At 34.5% G+C, this 26613-nt stretch overlaps 2 protein-coding genes across 3 annotated transcripts in view; both read left to right on the top strand.

The window, feature by feature from the left end:
- Positions 1–26613, top strand: part of DMD (dystrophin) — a 2107999-nt gene that overhangs the window by 1148754 nt on the left and 932632 nt on the right. The window lies entirely within an intron of this gene.
- On the top strand, positions 494–2179 carry LOC134366715 (probable ATP-dependent RNA helicase DDX53; the record flags this gene model as incomplete). The annotated part of the gene is made up of 1 exon (XM_063083087.1): positions 494–2179. A coding segment is annotated over exon 1 (1542 nt), but the record flags the coding sequence as incomplete, so codon positions are not given.

The raw sequence follows: 26613 nt of genomic DNA, 5'->3' as shown, positions 1-26613 counted from the left end.
AGGGGGGGAGGGAGAGGGGAGGGAGGTTTTAGTGATGGGGAGCAATAATCAGCTACAATGTATATCGACAAAATAAAATTAAAAAATAAATAAATAAAATAAAATAAAATAAAATAAAATAAATAAATGTACGTCACAGCCACCTGCTTACATCACACTAGTCCTGGCCCCGTGATTGGTCAGGCATTCAACGCCCCTCCCCTCTGCAGCCTCAAACACTGGTTGCTTAGGTAACAGCCGCTTCAAAGCCTGCAGAGTGGGAGGCTGCAGACCAGACCTTCTCGCATCTCCTGACCGTATGTAGGCCAGAAGCTGGCACCGACACTACCTCTACCCTACAATGTCCCGGGTCCCGGACTGGAAGAGGGCAGAGCGTAGTCCAGGAGCTCCTGGGGCCAGCTGCGATGACAGAGATGGCAGAGGCAGCAGTTGGAATGGCCCCTCAGGCGGTTTGGGTCCTAGAGCCGCAGGCTCCCATGAACCAGCACTCTGCTTTAGACTGGAGAGCCACCTGGTTGGCTCAGTTATTGGTCGTGGTGGGTCAAAAATAAAAGACCTACAGCGTTCGACAAACACTAAAATACAGATAAAAAAGGGGGATTGCGAAGCAGTAGTGAAAATTTTTGGCAGCAAAGATATGAAAGCAAAGGCCAAGGCAGCTATAGATACTCTTATTAAAAGACAAGAAAGGTACCGTTCAGAATCGGATGTGGATAATGCTGCGTCCCAACCTCCTGTTGGGAGAGATGTAAGCACAGTTAACGTTGTCAGAGAAGCTCCACCATTGATTGATTTGGATCGTATTAAGGCAGAAGCCGTGGTGTGGGAAAAAAGAAAGTGGGCAGATTTACCACCAATTAAGAAAGACTTTTACACAGAATCCAAAGCTACAAGCTCCATGTCTAAAGAACAGGTAGACAAGTGGAGGAAAGAAAATTACAACGTAATGTGTGATGACTTGAAAGATGGTGAGAAGCGTCCCATCCCTAATCCAGCTTGTGAATTTGAGGACGCTTTCCGTCCATACACCGAACTTATGAAAAGCATAACAAGGGCGGGTTTTCAAAAACCAACACCAATTCAGGCACAGGCATGGCCCATTGCCTTAAAAGGAGTAGATCTTATAGGAGTTGCCCAAACTGGCACAGGCAAAACATTGTCCTACTTAATGCCTGGGTTTATTCATCTTGATGGTCAACCGATATCTAGAGAACAAAGGAATGGACCTGGCATGCTAGTCCTCACTCCCACCAGAGAATTAGCTCTTCAGGTGGAAGCTGAATGTTCTAAATATTCATATAAAGGTCTGAAAAGTATTTGTATATATGGTGGTAGAAATAGAGAAGGACAAATTCAAGGCATTACCAAAAGTGTAGATATCATTATTGCAACTCCTGGAAGACTGAATGACCTGCAAATGAATAAGTTTGTTGACCTACGAAGCATAACCTACTTGGTCTTAGATGAGGCAGATAAAATGCTACATCTGGGGCTTGAGCACCAGATTAAGAAAATTTTGTTAGATGTGCGCCCAGATCGGCAGACTGTTATGACAAGTGCAACTTGGCCAGATTCTGTCCGTAGACTTGCACAGTCTTATTTGAAAGAGCCTATGATTGTTTATGTTGGCACTCTGGATCTAGTTGCTGTAAACACAGTGAAGCAAAATATAATCGTTACCACAGAAGCAGAAAAACGAGCTCTTATCCAAGAATTCCTAGAGAATATGTCACCAAAAGACAAAGTCATAGTGTTTGTCAACCGAAAACTTGTTGTTGATGACTTATCAAGTGATTTTGGTATCCAAGGCCTCCCTGTGCAATCACTACATGGTGACAGAGAGCTATGTGATCGAGAGGAAGCATTAGAAGACTTTAAAAGTGGAAAAGTGAAGATATTGATTACAACTGATTTAGTATCCCGAGGACTTGATGTTAACGATATCACACACGTATATAATTATGATTTCCCACAAAACATTGAAGAATATATCCACAGAGTAGGACGTACTGGACGAGCAGGAAAGACTGGAACGTCAATTTCCCTTATCACTCAAGATAATTCAAAGATTGCCAATGAATTGATTCAAATTCTGAAAAGAGCAAATCAGAGTGTCCCAGAAGATCTTGTAGCGATGGCCAAGCGATACAACTTCCATAAACAAAAAAAAGGGACACAGAAAAAAGACCAGGAAAATCTTGAGGAAAACCCAAGAAGAATTATGTTTACATTGAAAAGTTGTACCAGCTACGGGAAGATTTAAGGCATGTTGAACATACACAGTATTCAAGATACATAAGAAAGTTATTGGAAACATACTGGCAGTTTGAAGACATAACTGATTCTTAAATAACTCTAAGCTTTCAATATTGTGTATGTTCTTTAATAAAAAAATGTTTTTAAAGTGAGAAAAAAAAAAAAAGAAGTTATACTTGGCACCAGGCATTACTCATGTTCTTGCTATATTTGAATTATTTTTTAAAGCTGTAAGTTTTAAAAGGAAATCAGCATGGAGGCCAATTAATAACATAGATTCCTCTTCTACTGCTAGATTAGAACAAATAGTTTGTCAGTTTCTGGTGGCCTCTATAGCCACTAGCAAGTCTTGGCTATTGTTAATTAGGTAAACAGTTCTACATGTAAATATTTTTGATCCTTAAGCCCTATAATTTTTATTCATTGCTTGCCACTTGTTAAATTAGTTAGAATTCATCATTCAACAAATGTTTGTCAAACACTTACTGCAGGACATGCACTTTTGGGGACCCTGGACTTATAGCAATTAACAATCAAGATAGGATTTGTACTGTCATGGAGATTATATTCTCTTACAAGAGACAGAAAAAAAATGAACTAGAAAAATATATACGAAGAGACTTTAAAATAGGGTAAATTAATAGGTGGTGACTGGTTGCCTACTTTGGTTTAGATTGTCAAAGAAATATTTTCCAAGCATTGTTATTTAAACTGAAATCTGAATGGCAAAAAGGGGCTGGCTAAGTGATATAGAGAAGGAAAACCTTTTTCCTTCCACCCTCCTAGATGGCTGTGGCCCTGCAAATTAGACTGACAAAAGGCAGAATAACAAGAGAAAAACAAACAGAAGTTTATTCATGTGCAGCACACATACATGTGGGACAGACCCAGTGATGAGTGGTGGTTAGAACTTTGGGTTTATGTAACATCTGAAGTGATAAGACAAAGGAAAAGGGGTTTGAGCTTTTAGGGGCGGCAAACTATGGGAAGGTAAATATGTGGGGAAAACTAGTGGAGTAAGTTTGTGCAGGTCCATCTCAGGCCAATTTTTTATCTTTTTCGTGGCCATAATACTTCCCCAGGAGAGGAGATTTATGGCAGTCCACTTTACCTAGATATTTCTGCTTTTAGTCAGGAAAGGGAAGCTTTGGAAAGTCTTCTAATTTGCCTCTGACTCAAAATGACTCTTATGCCAAAGTGACATATTTTGGGGTGGCCTATTTTGATCCCCTACAGTGATGATCAAAAAGAACAGCATTCTGGGCAAGGGAAACACTAATGTAAAGTGTTTTTGGTGGTGATGAGTTGGCATATTCATGCAGCAGCAGCAACAACAAGCCAGTATAGTTGAAACATAGAGAGTGAGTGCTTTGGAGAAGTAAGCAATGGCCAGCTTATATAAAGACTTGTTAGTCATGGTAAATTGTTTAGATTTTATTGTAATTATGATGGCAGGTGATTGGAGAATATTAACATCACTCTGACTGGCTTATAGAAAATGGAACGTAAGGAAAAGTGAAAGCGAAAGTAGAATAAAAAGACAAGTCATTAATTGGCAGTTCATGTGAGAGGTGATGGTAGGTTAAACAAGGATGATTGTAGTGGAGAAACTGATGTGACAGATTTCAGATTTGTAGTCAAGAAGGTGTGATTGGTAAGAGAATGAAAGAAATCAGTAATAACTCTCAAATGTTTAACTTGAACATTTGTGATGATGGTAATATAATTTATTGAGATAGAGAATCTTTAAGAAGAGCAGGTGTGAAAAAATATCAAGAATTATCATTTGGACATGCTACATGCTAATTTCAGGATGTTTATTAGAGAACCTAGAGTAGATGTTGCATAGGCAACTGAATATAAATTTGGATTTCAGGGGAGAGTTTAGGGCTGGAGATATATGTCAAGGAGCCGCTTAAAGCCCTGGCACTAGAGATCTCCAAGAGTAAAAATATAGCTAGAGAAGATGAATGGTTTCAAGATCAAGGCCTTAGGCACTCAGATATTTAGAAGCACAACAGAAGAGGGACATCCAACATAGAATACTGAGAATTAGGAGGAGAATCAGGAGAGTGTGGTAACACAGAAGACACAAGAAAAAAGTGTTGGGATTAGGGAGTGGTTAATAGCATGAACTGTTAGGAGGGGTGTAGTACAATACAAAGATAAGTGATCATTAGATTTAAAGAACAGAATTTTTGGTGATCTGGCCAAGAGCAATTTCAGCAGAATGGTGAGACTGGAAGGCCCTGGAGAGGTGAGTAGATAATATGAGGTGGGAAAATAGATACAAAAAGTATAGACAACAATTTCAAAAAGTTTTAACATGAAGAGGCACAGCATGATTAGACAAAAATAATGGTCTTTAGGATGATAATTTTAAAATTATGAGTTTCAATCTGATAGGTTTTAAGTGTTAGCAAGGAAACTTTAAGAAGTTATTTTCTTTATTAAAATGATCTGAACATTTTGGTTCCATAATATCAAGTTTATATGACTTTTAGAAAATTGAAAGAGACATTAAGTTATTAAATTTTATCAGATTAATAAGATAATGATTATAAGATATTTTCTTTTAGTTGAAATATACTCACTCAGCCTAATTTTTAAAACTTCTTATTGAAGTATATTTCAATAAAAAGCATGCATAATATAAAGGTACAGCTTGATACATTTTTACAAACTGAGCACATCCTTTTTACCAGCAGTTAGATTAAAAACAGAATCTTAACAACACCTCAGGGACCCCCTTTGTGCCTCCTTCCAGTCACTCCATGCTACCTCCATAGACAAAACAGAGGGAACAATTGTTTACTTATCATTAAAACTTACTCATGCTTCTACTCATTCAAGCTTGAAAGAAATGGGTCAGAACAATGAAGTGACATTAACTTCTCTTCTCTAACTATGATTCCAATATTAGAGCTTTCTCTGAGTCATCTTCTATTTTTTTCCCCCTCTCCAGTCTATTCAAAAGTGTTCTTAAAGCAAAAATTTTCTCTTTCTGTGATTTCAGGTCATCATAAGGATATATATATATATATGAATTCTATGACTAAATTTTCAAAGACTGTTCCCACTTAGCTTTCTTCCCCTCTTTTTTTTTTTTTTTTTTTTTTCTTCTTTTACCTTCTATAATTGAGCTCTTAGGGTCCAACCAGAGTCTAATTGCCCTGTTTATTTTTACTCCCTTGTACATGCTTTCTCCTAAAGAAGGGTCAGAAGGATTTTTCTGTAAAGGGCCACATAGTAAACATTTTAGGCTTTGTACTCTCTGTTGCAATTACTCAGCTGTGCTGTTGCAGCATGACAGCAGCCATAGAAAATACATAATTGAATAAGCATGGTTTTGTTCCCATCAAATTTTATTTATGGACTCTGAAATTTGAATTTCTTATAATCTTTGTGCGTCACAAAGTACTACTGCTCTTTTGATTTTTTTCCCAACCATTTAAAATGTAAAAACCATTCTTAGCTGTGTGCCATAAAAACACAAGCAGCAAGAGGGAGTTGCCCCACAGGCTGTAGTTTGTTGAGCCTATGTCTTAAAGCAAGCATTGGCAATCACTCTTTTTTCAAAATATTCCACAAATCTCCCTTTTTATTCAGCCCTTAGGTAGTGAATGCAATTTCTTCATCATACCACTTTTTTTTTTTAAAGAATATACTACATATGTTTTCCCATGTACTAGGTGCTGGGAAATGCAAAGGAATTTAAAGCCTACCCTTAACTGGTTATAAAATTGCACTGGGACATAGGACATGTATATAAACAAATAGCATTATAATATAATCATGCATTTCTACGGCTAGAATTTAGAACTACAGCTCTTTAAATGATATGGTTTCTATATGATGGATTAAATATTTTTTTTCTTACTTATAACAAGGAAAAGTTTGAATATTTTTAATTTACTATCTATTCCCTTGAGGGAAAAAATATTTACCTACTATATAGAATTTTACCTTAAATTTTGTTTGTCTAGCCTTATGGAATATCATTCAGCAATTACTTTATTAATGAATTACTTAAAATAGTTATAAAAATATTCTTATATTTTTGTAACCTTATATTATAACATCAGATAATGGTTATGCCAGTCTATAATTGAAATGGATTCTTACAGTTAATTCTATGTTCTTTCTTTTGAAATGCAAAAGTATGTCTCAATCAGAATTTACATATGCATTAACTCAAAATTATATTAGTTCATCATTTCAATTAGCATAAATTTTCACAACTAATTTTATTCTTTATCCTATAAGTTACAAAATAAAGTATCTTTGTTGTATCTATTTAACACTTTTGATTTTTATTTGAAAACTTAAAAGTAATTAATCCATTCTGTTTGCAAGTGGGATGGTTGAGTTTCATTTGTTATTCAGGGATTTTGGCCACAACTTAAATTATTAATACATACTGTATATACTTCAGCAAACATTCAAAAGAGGGAGTCATGAAATAATAATAGTTCATTCATGATTTTGTAGCCATAATGTTTATAATATGAAAATATGCACACATTTGTAATTGAATGTGGTAAGTTTCTAACTTACCAGAAGGCAGGAGAATAAACCTAGAGAATTTTTCAGGACATCTTGGAACTCTGTGAATTATTGCTCACATATAGCAATTTGCTAAATGACACCCTAGTGAACCAAAAGAATTAATGCCTCTTCCTTAGTAACTTTAACTGAAAAACTGCAACATTTTGTTAATTAGGAAAGGAAACAATCTACACTGCAGGGTCAGGAGTGCTGGACAAAGGAACTAAGAGGGCGAGTTTTTCTTTTTCTTACTTCAAAAATCCCAATCCATCCTGAATCTTTGTTTAAATAATGCTAAGTGAAGTAATGAGTACATTTTAAATATATGAATTTAGCAGACTGGCCTTGTGATCTTTTTCTGTCAGAATCATAAAATTCAGTTCCAACCCTGTCATTTATTTGTTGGTTGATCTTGGGCTAATTCTGAACCTTTATTGTCAAAAAAGCATCGCTAGTAGCAGTCCTGCTTACTTCACAGGCTGTCTTGTCAGCACTTTGCAAAGTATAAAGCACTTAAATATTATCGAGAATACAAAATACTAAAAAATAGGAAATGACCAAGCTTTAAGATAATAAAACTAGATGTTAAAGGAAATGGTGAAGCTGGGAAAGGATGCTAAACCTGGGGAGATTCTTTCTCCAGGCTATATAAGATTTTTAAAAAATGGCTAATTGCTCTTAGGTTGCTAGTAAGCAATTACTAGAGTATTGTACACACTGGGAAACTTCATCAGGGGACGCATTCTGAGCCAAAATATCTTAACGTATACAGGATAATTGGTTACAATGTCCCAAGTTATTCTGCAGTGCTTAAAATATTTTTGAAGCACTAACTTAGAAAAAATGGTTAAGAAATTAAGAAATACTTAGATCTGTACTTGAATTAGCACTCAAGGAAATTATTAGTCAAGAAAGATTACAATGAATATGGGCCCCTCTGGGTTTTGGAACCTCTTCTCTACAACATATTCTTTTCTAATTAAAAGGCATTATTTTAAAAGTAAAAGAAATAGAAATCCTTATTGACTAGATAGTTTCCTCCTAAAAGGGAAATTAATCTGTATGAAATATTTCTATATGAAAGAGCAATTTTAAAATCTCAAATAAAAGAGCAGAATTTTAAAGTATTATGGAAACATGTTAACAAACTGAACTTAAAATAATAAGAAAAACATGTTATTGGAGGGCAAGGAATTTTTAATATTACATGTCATTTCACATATATCAGGACTCAACTGTTCAAGATGCAGAGTAATTTGCAAAAGTCACAGAGGGAACTATGCCAAGTTGTCCACAAACTATATTTGATAGCAAGCAAGGCAGATAAAGCCGCTTGCACAAATAATGAGAAAGCCCATGGTAATATAATTCATTTACAATGTGACTTATCTTATAGAGTTCTTAGATTGTGCTGCAAAATTTAAATAATTCTAGCAAATGCCAAGAGAATGGAGAAATCAATTTCAGACCAATCACTAACAAGTTCTGGATTACCTTTAACTTTAAGTATCTCTTGTTATACATATCATTAAAGAGAAAACGAGGACAGAAAATAAAAAGATCAGATAATATACTTGCTTTCTTAAATAGGTTTTTTACAGTCTTCAAGGTTAAGTTTTACTCCTCCTTCTAGAGAGCAATATTCTTAGGAAGCATGATATATGTGACATAGATGTACTTTTTAGACTGCATCCATTTATTTGCTCTCTCATGAGCTCTAGGCAGCCTAAGTCCATACCATCTTAGTGTTCCATGGATAGGAAACATGGATGGTTTAGAATTTGCCTTTTCTGCTAAGGTTTCTATGGAGGCTGCAATACTACTTTTGATACCCAGAATCTGTTTGGTTTTCTGATCCAAAGATGCCCATATGGTGAACTGAAGGGTTGTTGTCACTTCATAGTCCTCTGATAAACTACATAGTTCATCTTAGCACTTGAGGTAGGGTGGGATAGGGTCTGTCTGGTTTCCAGCCATCTGATTGGCCTAGATAATCATAAATGCTTTCATGAAACCAATTCTGTTCATCTGCTCTAGATCACACCCATCATGCTCGAGACTGCCTCTCTCATGCTTGACTTTGGGTCTGTTTTCCATTCTACCCTTTCCCTTCCCTGCCTGTACCCCCTGTGGCTACCCACTACCCTGCTACTGACTGATGCTCTAAACAAATAGCACTCAATTAGCATATTTACTTACATAGTTTTCTCATCTTGGCATATTGCCCTCCTAGTCAATTTAGGGTGAAAATGAAGCAACACTTTACTGATGATTTAATTTATGGAATGCAGTTAATTAATGTGTTTTTGCTTATCAAAGACTTCCCATCAGATGTCAAATCCAGAGGAACAGTGTTTAGAGGTCCTAAATTTAAGTTGGGATGAAAAATTCATAGCTCCCCTGAACTCAGGCAAAATGTACCCTGACAAGTCAACCAGATATTCACAGATGGTCTGTAGGATTTGAAGGCTGATTTGGTGAAATAAAATTAAATGAGTAAAATTGTACGCAGTCATTAATCTATCACTATACTTAAAGTGCTTCATTGCAATTTCTTTTACTGCTTCAAATGGAAAAATATCAAAATATACTATAGACAAGCTTTCAAAACCCAAATATAACACAGAAAAAACTTGGTTCAATTCTTTGATGTTTCTAAAAAGTAATGTTGCCCCAAACTCTATTGCTATCACAATATTTTATTGTATTCATCCAATGCTCAACTCCACCAAGACCATGTTTATCAGACTAATCCCTTTAAATATAAAATTATAATCAGTACCTTTAAAAAAATATGGTATTTCTCTTTTTCATACCATCATATCAAAATGAAGTAAATACAATTTCAGTTATAAGGACAGTCATAATTAGCAGTAACTTGGGTCAACAAAAGTAATTTGTTACCAAATCATAAGCTAATTTATTCATTGCATAAGTATATTCATTATTGTTGAGTGTCTATTATGCACCCTGATATATGGGAGATTCATAGTGATATGTACAATTCAAGGAAAAAATAAGAAGACCCTGCCCACAGCTACAGAAGTTAAAATTTTTTGCAGCTCTAGGCCTCTGTATTAGTCTGTTTCAGTTGCTTATAACATAAATACCTGAAACTGGGTGATTTATAAAGAAAATGAGATTTATTGCTTACAGTTTCAGAGAATAGGAAGTCCAAAGTCCAGGGAACACGTCTGGTGAAGGCTTTCTTTGGTGGCAACTTCAGTGACGGCAGGATATCACATTGCAGAATGGTGGAGCATAGAGAGCAAGAGACCCTTTTAAAGCCCTCAGAACCACGCCCCTGACCACCATTATTAATCCGTTCACTACGGCATGGTCCTACGATCTAATCACCTCTTCAAGGTATCACCTTGCAATTACCATAATAGGATTTCCCACCCTCGACAGTTACAGTGGGTATTTAAGCTTCAGTAAGTGGGGGGCAGACTCCTGTTAACAGCAGCCTCGGTTATGAAAGTATAGATGAGATGGGGAAAGGCATGCAGTGTCCGTATAACAGAATACAATTAACACATCAGCATGTAGCACAGGTGTTGCAAACCAAAATGTATGCGTGGGTAGGCAGGTAACAGAAAAGCATGAAATAATGTGGGATAAGCAATAGGTGCTAAGATGACCATACACAGAAATATTTAAACACTGCATAGGACAAATAAAATGGCCATTGGAAGAGTTTAATTGCCAGTTTGGGACTTCTGATACTTCTTTCAGTCTCTGAACATATCTTAAAGTCACAATCTTCTATTTTTATCTATTGTTGCATATATATTTATAAGTCTGCACCCCTGTGATTTAAGTTCTGTAGAAATGATGGGTTGGGAAAGATAGATGGGTGGGGGAAAATTTGTACAGTGGTTTTACCCTAGATGTAGAATCCTAAACAAGACATAAATACATGGTATACGTAGTAAACAATGAAAACAAACCATGGATGATATTTCCATAAGTCTGATTCAAACCACACATATGAAGAGGAAAATGGCAAAAATATATATTATCATGGAAATTAAGGAGATTCCTTCATGGCTGCTTGATATGGATATGTCAAATTTAGAAAAATTATTCTTTAGACTTTAGATTTTTTTTTATATCAAAAAGAATTCACTCTGTTAAGGAAGGAAAGAGATAACATAAAATTAGTTACAGAAAACATTTACACGTTTTTCATCAGAATGAATTAAGTAAACTAAATGCAGCCTAGAACTTGCCATCTATTGTTTCACTGTTTTAAATCAAGATTAAATGTTCAACTTTCATATTAGACCATTTTTATATGAGTATTATTTTTCTACTTACCTTATTGCTCAATTTTATTACCATTTAAATACACCCACGTTGCTTTCTGTGGTCAAAAGTTTTCAGTACCTTTCATCCTCATACTTCAGTATATTCCATAATGGAATACTTGCTTTACAAACGCGCGCGTGCACACACAGTGTGTTTTGATTTCTATTAGGTAAAGACTATATCTGTTATTAAGTTTTACATTACTTTCAAACACTAGAGGATGTTGATATCAAAAAATTTAACCTGATTTTATTTCCTCCTTAAGCAAATTATCATAGTGTGAAGAAAGTAACTATAGCAATTTTTTTGAAAAATCATATCACATTCAATTATTAGAACAAACCTTTTTTGAAGACTAGAACTAGTTTCAGTCACAGCCTTGGAATTATAATTTGAAAAAAGTCTAAACAGAGAGAAATAGAGTTTAATAACAGTGGGTCTTTGGTTATAGCTGCTTCAAGGAAAAGAAAGCAATTATATACGTTCACACAGAACTGACAAGGAGAAACAAAACTTTAGATAGCAAAGGACTTGCATTTGTCTTTTTGACATGTTCCTGTGGTGTGATTTATTATGTAGACAATCAGCTCAACTTCTCAAGTTTGATATCCTTGGAATCATTTGAAATTTAAATTTTAATGAAAATTCATTAATTCCAAGGCCAAAAGAAGTGATTCTAATTGCTTTTGAGAATCAGGCTATGAAAGAATTCTTTGGCAAACTTGTACCATCTTTTCTCCTGTTCATCATTGGTTGCTTTGTAGGTACTTAATTGAAGGTCCTCTGATTATCGGCACGGTTGACATCAGTGCACTGCATGCATTTTAAACAGTAGGCCAGATGTTTAAAGGATCAGCCGAAGCACCAATAGCGCTCTAGTGTGAATAATAAAATTTTAATTATCTACAAGAAGCAAATAAAAAGCATAAGCTTTTTCCCCCTTTAGCCTGAAGGAAAAGATGAATGCCTAAGTGGCATTTTAAGAATGGATTGACTGTGGGCTGTGGGAGAATTGAAGTGTAAAACTTGTAGATGGATAACGTGTATTCTATTTGCCTCTTTAGCTCACCATGCACTCACACACACGGGAATGCATGTACACAAACACATATATACACACAAGCATACAGGAACTTCCGGGATATTGAAGAAATATATTTCAGGGATAACAAAGTAAAAAAAAAAAAAATCCTTTAGGATACTGAGAAAAAAAATGGAAGAGGGGCAGAACATGATGGCTCATGCTTAGGTAATTTACTAGTTTAATGTTTGCCAAGGTTTAAATCAAGTAGGTGTTTTATGGTCAGAATTAATCCAACAATTTGAAATTATTTGAAGATTTGAAAAAGTATTCCGAACCTAGAAAACCCAGCAACTCACAGCATGCCAAATCCTGGTATGTGTGCATTTTACACTCATATACAAGAGAGATGACAAAGTAGCCAAATGGATAGGGAAAAGAATGACTCTTCACACATGTGCACACATAGTTATCTTTTTGATAACATATTTTAAATGTAACAATTTTATGCATGATTTCTCTAAAATTATATATTTATTTTATATTTAATATGTAATAAATAGTCCCTTTCTAACCTTAGGGGTTTTATAATTTAAAAATAATTGATGCTTTATATCAAAGACTGAATTGATGTCATTCTGATATGAAGGTAAATGTTTATCTCATATACATTGAAGTGTTAGATATTTTATTTGTTAATGATTAATTGTATGAACCAAAATTTTTAACTTCTACCTTGAGTTTTGTAATGCTATCAACTGGTCTTAAATTATTTGTGAAATTGCCTAAGTCATTTCTATTTCTATCTCTATTTAGGCCAAACATCTCACAACTTTAAAATGTAAGCTAAGGAATTTAATTTCTCTGTCCTTCAACCAAAAATATCCATCATATCAGAAGAGTTTACATAATATGGTTTGTGAAATTTCACAGACTTGATATTTAGTAAACCTAATGTCAAACGTTTTAACTTCCAGGTTGCCTTTCTTTTCAGTTTCAATGTCCCTAATCTTTCTATACTTGTTGAATGGACTCCCAATTTAAAAAATCAACATTTATCCAAATGATCCCATAATCATCAACTATTCATGAATATTTTTGGAAAATATGAGAGCAATAATAATTTGTGTTTGCATCCTTCTTGCTTGGAATCTTGTGTTTCTACTTTCTGGGTCTAGACTTTATTTAGAGTGTGGGAATAAATGAAACAGAAATAATCAAGACCCAGTCTTATCTGAAGGTTATTGTTTTAGTACCTAAAATACAGATAACATTTCCAGTTTGTCTCTGTGGCTGGGCCTAAAGTCTTGGCAAAGGGATGATTATAGAAAGATTTTAGCTCTAGCTTCCAGCAGAATTTCTGACGTTCAGTTTATGAACCAAACAACAGTTGAGGGGGCCAAAACTTCTTGGCATAGGTCACTCCAAAGGATAGATTATGTCTTTTTTAACCTAAATTTTAAAGAATTATAATGAAGGCTTATCCAGATTTTGTTGAAGAATATGGATATATAAACATGTGTGAGAGAGTGTGTGTGTCTGTGTATGTGTGTTATTTTAGACATACTTAAAACATCATTTGAAAAAAAAATCTTGCACCAAAGTTAAATGGAAAAGTGTAACGTGCTGTATCTGCACATGTGGGCATTTAACTGGTTGAATGATCACAAACTGAATTGACTTAAAGGAATTTTGAATGCTATATAGTTACTTAATGGTGTTTCTCTATTAAAACATCCCAAGCTTTGCCAGGATTAAATTTTTAAAAAACTCAGGCTACTGAGTCAGGTTTACTAAAACAATAGATCTGACTTTACTTTTTTTCCTTTAAATAATCAGTTTTTAATTCAGAATTAAATATCAACTCCAGCACTACTTTCAGTTTCTCTTTTGCCTTTTGGACTGCTTTTAGTTCTGTTTCCCTATCTGTGTAAGATAAAGCCATTAGTGTGCAGGTTAAACTTTATTGAATGTGTCAACCAACTTAAAACATTAATCCACAAAGATTTGTATGAATTCTTCATATAATAAGCTGCTTGTTTAAAAAGATCTATTCATTTTAAAATTCTTACTTTTTAAGTAACTTATTTCCCGTTTACAAAAGTAACACATGCTCGTTACAACACATTAAAAATATGTTACATTGCATAAAGAGATGGTACATTTCTGGCTTACCCCATCTAACTCCATTAAACATTCATGTGAATCATCCATTCACACCAACACATTTATCTGTACTCATATAAACATATTTTATATGTTTTATATCATATATATACACCCATGTATATATACTCCTATGCAATAGTATATACACACACACGTGTAAATGTTCTTTTCTTTTTAAAATGGAAATGAGAAATACTATGTATTTACTCTGCGTCTAGCGTTTGTAACTAAATAATTCAAGGATGTATCCCACGTTAATACGTGTATTCTTAAGTGTCATGCAATGACTCTTCATCCACCTCTTTTCCTTATTCTATCTTTTAACATTTTTTTTTTGTGCAATTGATTGTCATTTGGTCTTCCCTCATTGAGAATGCATAATATTCATTCTCATCAGTTCTGAACACTCTACGTAATCGTTTGATATTAAGTCAATGTTTATAAACATCAACAAAGGCAGGGTCACTGAAATTAGGTATCAGTTTCAGCTGAGCTGCATGTCCCAGAATATGTGTACATATTTACTCTAGAGGCTTTAAAATTGAAACCTCAAATTTGTAAACCCCTGAGAAACCAGCATGAAAAAATTGGTCTGTATCATTCAGCAGAATGATTTCACCAAACTGTCAGTAAGACATCTCCTACATATGGACTCCGTATTTCATTAGAATAAAGAGATAATGTGCTTCCGAAGAACTCGAGCTACCCTCCTGGCCTTCATACATTGGATTCTGAGCTATAGGAAGGCTGAGCAAGTTTTCTCTATGTGTTTCTTTCCTAGCTCGTTATTTTAGTGACAAAATATTCTTTTACAGTTTTGCTGTGGCTAGAGTTGTATCAGATGACATAATTCATTCAGCAAAAGGTGGCAAATACAAAAGTCCCAACAAAGACACAAGACGCACAATAGGATGATGAAAATGGGCCCAGGAAACAGTGGCTCCTTGACATTTCCTAATCCTAAAGTTGTAAAAGGTGGTCCTGACAATTCTTAATCCAATGCTGAATTGTCTTATAATTTAAAATGCCTCTACTAAGACCTATTTAACTATACTGAAATAATGAATCACACCACACCGCGAATGGCTGATATGCTTGTAGCCAGAGCATAACTGTACAAAGGAAATAACATTTTAATTTATAAACATATGGTAATGGCTGTTTCACACTGTTTTCAGAACTATGAATTGACCTACTTAGTAGTTTCTTGTCATTGTACTGAGGCATTTTATTCTTTTACCAGCAGCGATGAGGAATAGGGGCCTAGTGTGCAAGTAAAATATTGGTAAGCAGGAGCTATTAAAATTTGGAAGTAAGAATCAGAATAGCATCAGTCAAAACACTTTCAGTGTAGGAAGTAAAGTACTAGCCTGATTCACCTCTCTTTTTATGTATTTTGATAATGTGATACTCATTTTGAGTGTCTGAAATAATTACATAGATCTGGAGAATTATATCATATATCTTTATTTACTCTGCCCTGGCCTAGGGTTATGGTTCTCAATTAGCTCCAGACCTTTCAGGACAAATATAAAGAAGTGGTTCAGAAAGAATGCTTGGTCTTTCTTCATAAAAATAATGGTGAATTTTTATTGAGGACTTACTCTGTCCCAGGCCCAGTGCTAAGCTTTTATTATTATTACCATTTTATAGGTGCAGAAGCTGGAGCACAGACAGGCTAAGTAATTTGTCCAGGCTGGCTCAGCTAATATTTGCTGCAGTCAGGATTTGTGCACAGACCAATTCCTCTTGACTAGTGTCCAATCCTGTTCCTTCTCTACTCAGAAAGCGTTTCAGCTCCAGGGATACAGCTTTAAAGGAAAAAAGTCCTGTATGGAAAGACTAAGCTTTAGTCGCCTACAAATTACCTTCTTCCTCCTGTCCTTTGTCTCTTTTTCAAATATTTCCAGCTTTGATTAAAGTCGCCTTTCACTCTGATTACTGTAGAATTGCTAAGGTAGAATTGTTAAAAGAACTAAATTCCAATTAAATTTGCCATTGGTTACTGTGTGTTTTGGAGGGATGTTCTTTCCTGCAGATTAATGGGGCTTTATAGTATATCTCAAAGATTAAAAATAACACTAAAGGAAGTAGCAAACCAGGACCCCTCTCACAATTCATCCTTTGCTCTCCTGTGCTTCAGGTGAGGATAAATCACAGCTATGGTAAGGTGGAGAGAAGGATAGTATAGATGAAATTTCCCATAAACTGGCCACAAAATCTCCAGTAGTCATAGAAGGTACTGGTTTTCTAACAAAATCAAAAGTTGACAATTCATTCAGCAGTTTTCTTAGGACTCTTACTAGAAAGTGATCACGAAGTGTAGACTAACCACTTAAAGTTGGGTAGATTATAATTTTCACTTAAGCATTTTAAGTTTTTGAAGAAGCTTTATAACTCCACAAAGCATTTACAGTCCTGCATCACCATTTAAATTTTCTAGGGTCATCAATGAAACCAATGAAAAGAGATTAGTTCATGAATGTAATTGACCCTCAAATTATATCACCATGCAAATAATCAGTGAGGCTGATGGATATGGCTTTTGAGCAGGCAGGTCAACTCTTTCTGAGCAAAAATAGGATAAATTGAAGACCGATTTCAAACTAGTTATTTTCTTCTCCTTTGGCATCACCCTTGTGGATGGTGTATAAATTTATAATGTAACACAATCAAGAGCTCTTTTGGGTATAACTGCTTAGGTTCTCTTTTGAATATTGCTATTTAAAAAACATTCTATAAAAAGTCTTTGAAAAACTAAAACATCAGGTTTATATTTAAGTTCTCTTACCATCCTATACCGACTTAAAGGTTCAGTCTCATCACCCACCCTTCTCTTGAGTGAATCCTTAGTTCTGAGCTCTTCTTGTTTCGTGCATGCACATGCTGAGCTATTTCTGGTCTTCGATTTTCCTTTTTTGCAACTGCTGCCTGAATGGCCCCTCTATTCTTCCTTTGCCTCTTACTCTTCACATCTCTTGGTATTTAAAGCCCAGCATAATCCACCTTAGTCCAAAAGGCATGCTACACTATTTTAGTTCACAGTGATCTTATCTTGCTGTTACAATACAACATTTAATGCCAACTTAATGTCTATTCCAGTTAATTATAAAGTGACTTATGCCCTATCATATATTGTTGCCTTGGATTTTTATTATTTCTTTATATACTTATTTCTGGTGCCCCCACCCTTACTAGAAGTTGCAAACACCATGTTAGCTTCTTTGTGACCTTTTATGCTGTCAGGCATATCATTCCCTACCTAGCAGGTATTCACTGATTAAACTTATTAACAAAGAATTGTATGTGTTGGAAAAAAGGTAAATTTTCTTTGTTAATGAAGCACTTTTTATTGTTGTAAAAGAATAACATGAGATCTACCCTCTTAATGAATTTTTAAGTGCACAGTGAACAGAAGCACAATGTTGTACAGCAGATCCACAAAACTTTTTCATCTTACATGACTGAAACTCTGTACCCACTAAACATCAACCTCAAATTTCCCTCTCCCCTCAGTGCCTGGCAACCACCATTTTACTCTCTGTTTTATAAATGTGACTGCTTTAGATACCTCATTTAAGTCTAATCATGTTCTATTTGTCCTTTTGTGACTGGCCTATTTCATTTAACACAATATCCTTAAGATACATCCACATTGTAGCATATGACAGGATTTCCCTTTTGTGTGGCTGAATGATATTCCATTGTTTGTATATAAAACATTTTCTTTATCCATTCATCAGTCAACGGACATTTAGATTGTTTTCATCTCTTGGCTAGTGTAAACTGTGCTACAGTGAGCAAAGGAGTGCAAATACCTTCAAGATCCTGAATTCAGTTCTTTTGGATAAATAGCCAGAATTTGGATTACCAAATCATATGGTAGTTCTATTTGTTGAGAAATCTCCATACTTTTTTCCACAGAGGCTACACCATTTTACTCTTCCACCAACAGTGCACAGGGGTTTTTCATTTTCTCCACATCTTCACCAACACATGTTATTTTCTGTTTGCTTGTTTTTTTCTGATAATGGCCATCCTAATAGGTGTGAGGTAGGACCTCATTGTGGTCATGATTTGCATTTCCCTGGTGGTTAATAATGTTAGCATCTTTTCACATAACTGTTGTTCATTTGTATGTCTTATTTGAAGAAATGTCTATTCAAGTCCTTTGCTTTTTAAAATTGGGTTATTTGTTTTTTTTCATTATTGGGTTACTTGAGTTTTTTTATATATTTTGGGTATTGAGCCCATATCAGATATGTGGTTTGCAAACATTTTCTCTCATTCCATAGGCTGCTTTTTCACTCTGTTGATTGTTTCCTTTCCATGCAGAAGCTTTTTAGTTTGATGTATTTCTACATGTCCTGTTTTGCATTTGTTAACTGTGCTTTTAGTGTTATATCCAAAAAATCATTGCCAAAACCATTGTCAGGAAGTTTTTCCCTTATGTTTTCTTCTATGAGTTTTATAGTTTTGTGTCTTGTATTTAAGTCTTCAATCCATTTTGTGTTGATTTTTATTATGGTGTAAGATAAGAGTCCAATTTCATTTTCCTGCATGTGGATATCCAGTTTCCCCAACACCATTTGTTGAAGAGACTATCCTTTCCCCATTATGTATTCTTGGCACCCTTGTGAAACATCAGTTGACCATAAATGTGAGGATTTATTTCTGGGCTCTCTGTTCTGTTCCATTGGTCTATATGTCTATTTTTATGGCAGTACCATACTGTTTCAATTGCTGTAGCTTTGTAATATGTTTTGAAATAAGGAAGTGTGATGCCTCCAGCTTTGTTTGTCTTTCTCAAGATTGCTTTGGCTATTTGGAGTCATTTGTAGTTCCATATTAATTTTAGAATTGTTTTCTTTCTATTTCTGTTAAAAAAATGCCTTTGGGATTTTGATAGGGATTGCATTGAATGTGTAGATCATTTTCATAGTATGGACATTTTAACAACATTAAGTCTTCTTAGTCACGAACATGAGATGTATTTTCATTTATTTGTGTCTTTCTTTAATTTTGTTCAGCAATGTTTCACAGTTTTCAACATACAGTCTTTCACTTTCTTGGTTAAGTTGTTTTCTAAGTATTTCATGCTTTTTGTTGCTATTGTAAATGATATTGTTTTCTAAATTTCCTTTTTGGATTGTTGTTAGTGTGTCGAAATGCAACTGATTTTTAAATGTTGATTTTGTATTCTGAAACTTTGCCAAATTTTTTACTAGTGTCTGTGTGCATGTGTGTGTGTGTAATTTATGGTTTTCTACATATCAGATAATGTAATCTGTAAACAGAGATACTTTTCCCTCTTTTTTTCCAATTCTGATGCCTTTCACTTCTTTTCTTTTCTTTTTTTTTTTTTTTTTTTTTTTTCTTTTTTGACTAATTGCTCTGGGTAGTACTTCCAGTACTATGTTGAATATAAATGGCAAAATCATTTTCTTGTTTCTGATCTTAAAGAAAAGCTTTTCAGTCCTTCACCATTGAGTGTGATGTTCACTTTGGGTTTTTCATATATGGATTTTACTATGTTGAAGTAATTTTCTTCTTTTCCTAGTTTGTTGAGTGTTGTTGTCATGAAACATTGTTGAATTTTGTCAAGTGCTTTTTCTGCATCTATTGAGAAGAACATGTGATTTTTTAGTCTTTGTTTTGTTAACATGCTGTATCACTCTGATTAATTTTCATAAGTTGAGCCATCCTTGCATCCCAGGAATAAAATCCACTCTGTTATCATGTATTATTCTTTTAATGTCCTGTTAAATTTAGTTTGCTAGTATTTTGATGGGGATTTTTGTATCTGTATTTGTATTAGTCCATTTCTTTTGCTTATAACAGAAATACCTAAAATTGAATAATTTGTAAAGAAACACTATTTATTGCTTACAGTTTTAGAGGCTGAAAAGTCCAAAGTCCAGGAAATACATCTGGTAAAGGCCTTTTCCTGGTAGTGACAGTTTATCACGTGGCAAATATGGCAGGAGCAAAGAGGAAGAGAATTTTTCACGTGCTCTCCTTTGAAAGCCATCAGAACCGTGCCCACGACCACCATTAAACCATCAAATGGATGAATCCATTCACTGGGCATGATCCTCACAATCCAATCACCTCTTCAAGGCCCCACCCTTCAATTATCATAATAGGATTTCCCACCATCAACAGTTACAGTGGGAATCAAGCTTCAGTGAATCCACAGCAACACTTATCAGGGCTTTTGGCCTGTAGTTTTCTTTTCTTGTGGTTTCTTTTTCTGACTTTGAGAACGGGGTAATTCTGGCCTCATAAAATGAGTTTGGAAGTATTCCCTGCTCTTCAATTTTTTTGGAAGAGTTTGAGAAGGATTGCTGTCAAACCTTTAAATGTTTAATAGAATTCACCAGTGATCCAATCTGGTTGCGGGTTTTTCTTTGTCAGGAAGTTTTAGATTACCAATTGAATCTCCGTACTAGTTATAAGCCTGCTCATATTTTCTGTTTGTCCATGATTCAGTTTTGGTAGGTTGTATGTTTCTAGAAATGTATCCATTTTTTCTATATTACCTCATTTGGTGGCATACACTTGTTCTCAGTATTTTCTTATAATACATTTCATTTTTGTGGCAACAGTTGTAATGTCTCTTCTTTCATTTCTGATTTTATTTATTAGAGACTTCACTCTTTTTTTTAGTTAATCCAACTAATGGTGTGTCAATTTTGTTGATCTTTTCAAAAACCAACTCTTACTTTTCTTGATCTTTCTATTGGTTTTCTTTTCTATTTTGTTTATTTCTGCTCTAATCTTTTGTGTGTGTGTGTGTGTGTTGTTGTTGAAATTTTGTCTATTTTTTCTTTTTCTTTTTTTTTAATTTTATTTTATTTTGTCAATAGACAATGTGGTTGATTATTGTGGCCCATCACCGAGACCTTGCTCCCTCCTCCCTCTGCCCCATCCCTCCTAACAATCTCCTTTCTGTTCACTTGTCATATCAACATCAAGGGAATTTTAATTTTTGTGTCTTCTTCCCCCTGCAGGTTGTGTATTTATTTATTTATTTTAGCTCCCACAATAAGTGAGAATCTGCTCTAATCTTAATTATTTTCTTCCTCTGCTAATTTTGGGTTTTGTCTTTCTTTTTCTACTTCCTTGAGGTGGAAAATGACAAAGATATGATTTTCTTCAGTGGTTGGAAGATTGAAGCTATAAACACTTACAAATTAGTCATTTTTTATCATCTTGACAGATTCATACAATAAAATATAAAGCACATTTACAGAGGAAATGTAAATTTCTTATTTAATTTAGCAAGTCACTAAACAGGCTGTTTGGTCAATGAGAAGTTACTCCTACCTGAGCCACATAAGACTAGAGAATTAAAAGTTGAGGAAACTTACCCTGTCATTACACTCAAAATTCTTATTTTTAAGATAGGCGGCTGAAGCTTGGGGAGAAGAAAAGACTTCCTTGAGGATTACAAACAGACAGAATTAATACCCAGTATGGCAACCTCTTAGATTTCAAAGTATTATGATACTGTGATTTTATGCATTTTTCAGAGAAACAATAAATAGGTCAACTGAAGTCTGGCAAAGAAGTCCTATAAAATTTCAAGCTCTTCCTTTGCCTTAGAATTGAAATGTGATGATCCAAAATTGATTGGGAAGTTTTCCTTATACGTTATAACAGGGTAGACTGTTTTACAACGTTTACTTTTTAAACATGGTTTTTCAGCCTTTTAAATTAAATGTCACTATTGTTTTGAAAAGATCCTTATTATTTGCTCAGCAGGCAAAATCACAGAACTGTAATAAATCTTAATTTTAAATAAATTACTTTGTCTTATTTACCAGAATGTGGAACTGTAGGCTTTTTAGTGTTAGAAGGAATTTTAGTGATCGTCCAGTACAAACTTCTTCACAGGTGAGGAGATTGAGTTTAATATAAGTTAAGTGATTTTCTCCAATGAGCAGCTTGTTAACATTAGCTGTGAGATAAAACACAGACGCTCAGACTCCCAGGCCAGTATTTTTTCTATTCTGTCGTGCTGCCTTATTGTGATTTTAAAATAGCAACATTTTCACCATGTATAGATAATTCTACAGTTCTTTCTGAATGTTATTACGCAGGGTGACTAGATTTTGGAGTATAAAAAGAAAATATCTCCTTGTACCTCTGCTCATTTTCTTTGTCCTTCGGTCTCTGTCTTCTCCTTCTCTGTCTGTTTTTGTTTGGTTTTTTTTATTTTCCACTCTCTTTTCTTTTAAAAACAGTGTAGAGAGAGTAAGGTATCCAATCATGCATAACACTGTTGCATTCCCTTTACATAACGAAAGAAATGGACAAAGTGAAAAATGGTCCTCACCAAATGTTCAACCTCTATAGGCCATTTCCATACTATCAGCAATGTCCTATATGGTGCCTCAAGGATATGTAAGCAAATGAGCAAGTACACAGCTAATTCTAGCTATAGTAAGCACTTGTCATGACTTTTTTGATTAGAAATCACCTACTCAATGTAAAAAAGATGGAATATGTACAGGTCAACTAGAATTTTTAAGTAGAAAAAGAAAATATCTCCTTGTGCCTCTGGCTCATTTTCTTTGTCCCTCAGTCTTTCCATTCTCTCTCTCTCTCTCTCTCTCTCTCTCTCTCTCTCTCTCTCTCTCTCTCTCTCTCTCTCACACACACACACACACACACACATACACACACACACACACCTTACTTGATTTTGAATATGTATGAATAATGATAGCTTGTTATACATAGGTTTGAAATTCTGATGAAAAGAGTCAATACTTCTCTTTGTACATTTAGTACCTCCCTTCAACTTGGGCCTTCTTTAAGTAAAACTATTAGGGGAGATTAAGGTATAGTTATTGCATTCAAAGGGTTTAGAAAACTAGGGAGAGGGGCATGGACAAAGATGTAACCAACTGTTTTAGGCAGAATAAAACGCAATTTATAAATGAAGCAAAAATGCATGTAGATGCAAATAAAGGGACAATTAAGGAGGATTGCACAGGGAAATGCCATTAAAACCAAGCCTTAAATGATGAGAAGGCTTTAAACAGGTTTTGACTGTGGGAGAACTTTAGCAGAAGGAACAAAGGCACAGTGATAACGTCAAGGGCATGCTAAGGACTGGAAAGTAGTTTGTGTGGCTTGAGAGAGTAAGAACAGCAATGCCTTGGGACATTAGATGGAGACAGGATGTTGAGAGCTTTGCCAGCCATGCTAAAAGTGATGAAAAGAAGCCAAGGGAGGAAGAAATTTCCCTTTTCTGATGTATGTATTTCCCTTACTCACGTACTTTTGGAGGTGGAAATTCATTCAGTTTGATTTAGTAAACTATCATAGAACCAAATAATAAAATTTACAAGCAGTATTGTTTCAGCACACTTTATGGAATAACTTCTTCATAGTTTTTCTCCCTAGTACTTTTAGCATAATAAAGCAGTGAGCTGAAACCATCCAAGCCAAAATTGACTTGCTATCTATTAAGGTTGCTTAGATGGAAATTCAACATTTGATAGCTGGTTAGATTCTTGGATCACGATATTCCATTCTAACTCTTAAGATTCATGAGTGCATGATTGTAACTATTATGCCTCATCACAGTTTGATTGTTCATTTGATCTTTTTAATTAGGCAAGTTCCAAAAACTGTTTTAGGAAGACAACTCTTGCAGTGGACAGGGGATGGGAAAGAGAGAAGGAGAAAGACTTTTTAGGAAACTAAACATACAATTTATCAGTCTTTCTTATTGCCTAAGTCTTCTCAAAGTCTTTCATCAAAAAAGAGGCATTGAAACTCTCCTTGTGTGTGTGTGTGTGTGTGTGTGTGTGTGTGTGTGTGTGTGTGTGTGTGTGTGTTTTCCTGGAGCAGTAATTTGTTGGCAGAGATGTGCTTCAGTGCATAATTGAAGGACCAATGTCAATTACAGCTTATTCACTGCTTCTCAAGGTACTGCAGATATTTGTGTCTACTGCTGTCATCCGTTCCTAATTAATGTCTTCCTTAGATTTATTTCAATATGATATGTTATAAAACTTGATTGCTGTTCACCCCACCTTCTCACTTAATTTCAAGCAGATTTCTCGATGGTCTGATTAAACCAATGAAAATATCTGTAGGCAGCAGTATAAAGTTATAGATTTTTGTATGCTTAGTGATTAGGCAAGTCACATTCATGCCACATTTTTGTATAATACAACAATGGACATTCTTCTTCTTTTGGTCTTATTCTTTCATTCTGAACACCTAAATTAGAAGACCAATACAGTAAGCTGAGGGAAAAAATATTATGGCAAAAAATAAAAAAAATTTAAAAAAGATCATGTGGGGTCTGGACCAGAGAAACCAATTAATTTTGAATTAGGGGCTGATAAGGTGATTTGGGTAGGTGGCTGGTGATAAAAATTTTTGTGATATTATAGACTTTAACAAACTCCCTTCTTAAGAAATCATTTTTATAGAATATAAGACTTGCATTTATAGTCAACAATTTTTATCCTTACTGTAACACATTCACACATGAGTAGTGCAGCTGCACACTTAGTAAATTTAATTGTACATTTTTACATAGCAGCTGATTCAATGCTCTTATTTATTAGCATTATTACAATGATTTTAAATTAAGCATAGGTGACTTTGATTTAGATAAATTACATACATGGCAGTTAAATTTTATTTTCAATTATGTGGTAATTATAGAACTTAGGCACTAAATTTGTAAACTTTGTATTTTCTTATAATAGATTTTTTCTCACTTGGCATGAAGAGAGCACTTTCTAAAAATATAATTTTTTTATAGACTAAAGTAACTTCCTAAAAACCTGTTTTGAACTTGTAGAATATTTGATTTAGACAGAAAAAATACACATGCCATGCTCAAGTTTGAAAATGGTGACACTTGTTATGCAAAATGTAAATGTAATTAAGATTCTAAAAACATTTCTGGACCTGCACATTTGTTTTATAAAAATGTACAGTTGTCCCTCAGTATCTGTGGGGGATTGGTTCCAGGACCCCATCAGATACCAAAACCCATGGGTGTTCAAATCCCTGATAGAAAATGAGGTAGTATTTGCATATAACCCATTCACATGCTCCTGTACACTTAAAATCATCCTCCTGTATTAAGTATTGTAACTATTTACATAGTATTTACATTGTATTAAGTATTGCATGTAAAAAGATAACTTTTTACTTACAAAGATTTAAAAGGTTTACTTAGAAAGATTATATTAATTGTAAGTAAAAAGATTACTTACAATCCTTAATACAATGTAAATACTATGTAAATAGTTGTTACATTGGATCATATTTTTATTTGTGTTATTTTTAATTTTTTTCCAAATATCTTTGATCTGTGGTTGGTTGAATCCCAGGATTCAATGCAGAGGGACAACTGTATCATTTTCTTTGAAGTGGTTTGTATTTGTTTATATTGTAATTATTTTAATTAAAAATAGAAATGCCATTTTTAAGTAAAAATTTGTCAGAATTTGATTTGTTGAATACATGCAGCCCTCCAAATCCATGGGTTCCACATCTGTGAATTCAACCAACAGTGAATCAAAAACATTTGGAAAAAAATTGAGTCTGTACTAAACAGGTACCGACTTTTTTATCATTAATCCATGAAAAAATAGTGTAACAACTATTTACATAGCTTACATTGTATTAGGTATTATAAGTAATCTAGAGATGATTTAAAGTATATGGGAAGATGTGCGTAGGTTGTATGCAAATACTATGCCATTTGTATCAGGGACTTGAGCATCCACTGATTTTGGTATCCCAGGGAAGTCTGGAAGCAATCCCCCACGGATATGAGAGACGACTGTACACTTAACTAAGAAAGTAATTAACTGTTTAAAGGAGATAATTTACAAAGAAACACAGTATATAACTAATTTTATGTCAAGGTACAGAGTACAAGTCAGAATGAGAGAATGGCATTTTGTTAGTGATGGGATACAGTGTAAAGAACGCCTTAGGAAGAATAGAAACATCAGTGAAAAATACTTTTTTTCCTAAAAACCCAAGTGCTTTCCAAGTGCAGAATCTTACCTGACTAATTGTTGATCACTACAGCCCAGCATCTTTCATTTTCCAGTTCATTCGAGCAATATTTTTGAGTCCTTGGTCCGAAAGAGGTAAAGAGCTATGACAATGCTAATGGTATCTGGAGTGAACAGTGGATCACTATAACCCGTTGCTTCTACTACTAGGTCTTGTTTATATTCCCACTTCTGTGGTAGATTGTTTAGGTTTAAAGTGTGTGTTTCTGGAGGGGGATCACTTATAGAAAATGTAGAGTC

This window comes from Cynocephalus volans, chromosome X (genome assembly GCF_027409185.1).
Source record: "Cynocephalus volans isolate mCynVol1 chromosome X, mCynVol1.pri, whole genome shotgun sequence".
Classification (NCBI taxonomy): Eukaryota; Metazoa; Chordata; class Mammalia; order Dermoptera; family Cynocephalidae; genus Cynocephalus; species Cynocephalus volans.
The sequence above is the reverse complement of the archived record's forward strand: the minus strand, read 5'-3'. Positions and strand labels throughout refer to the sequence as shown.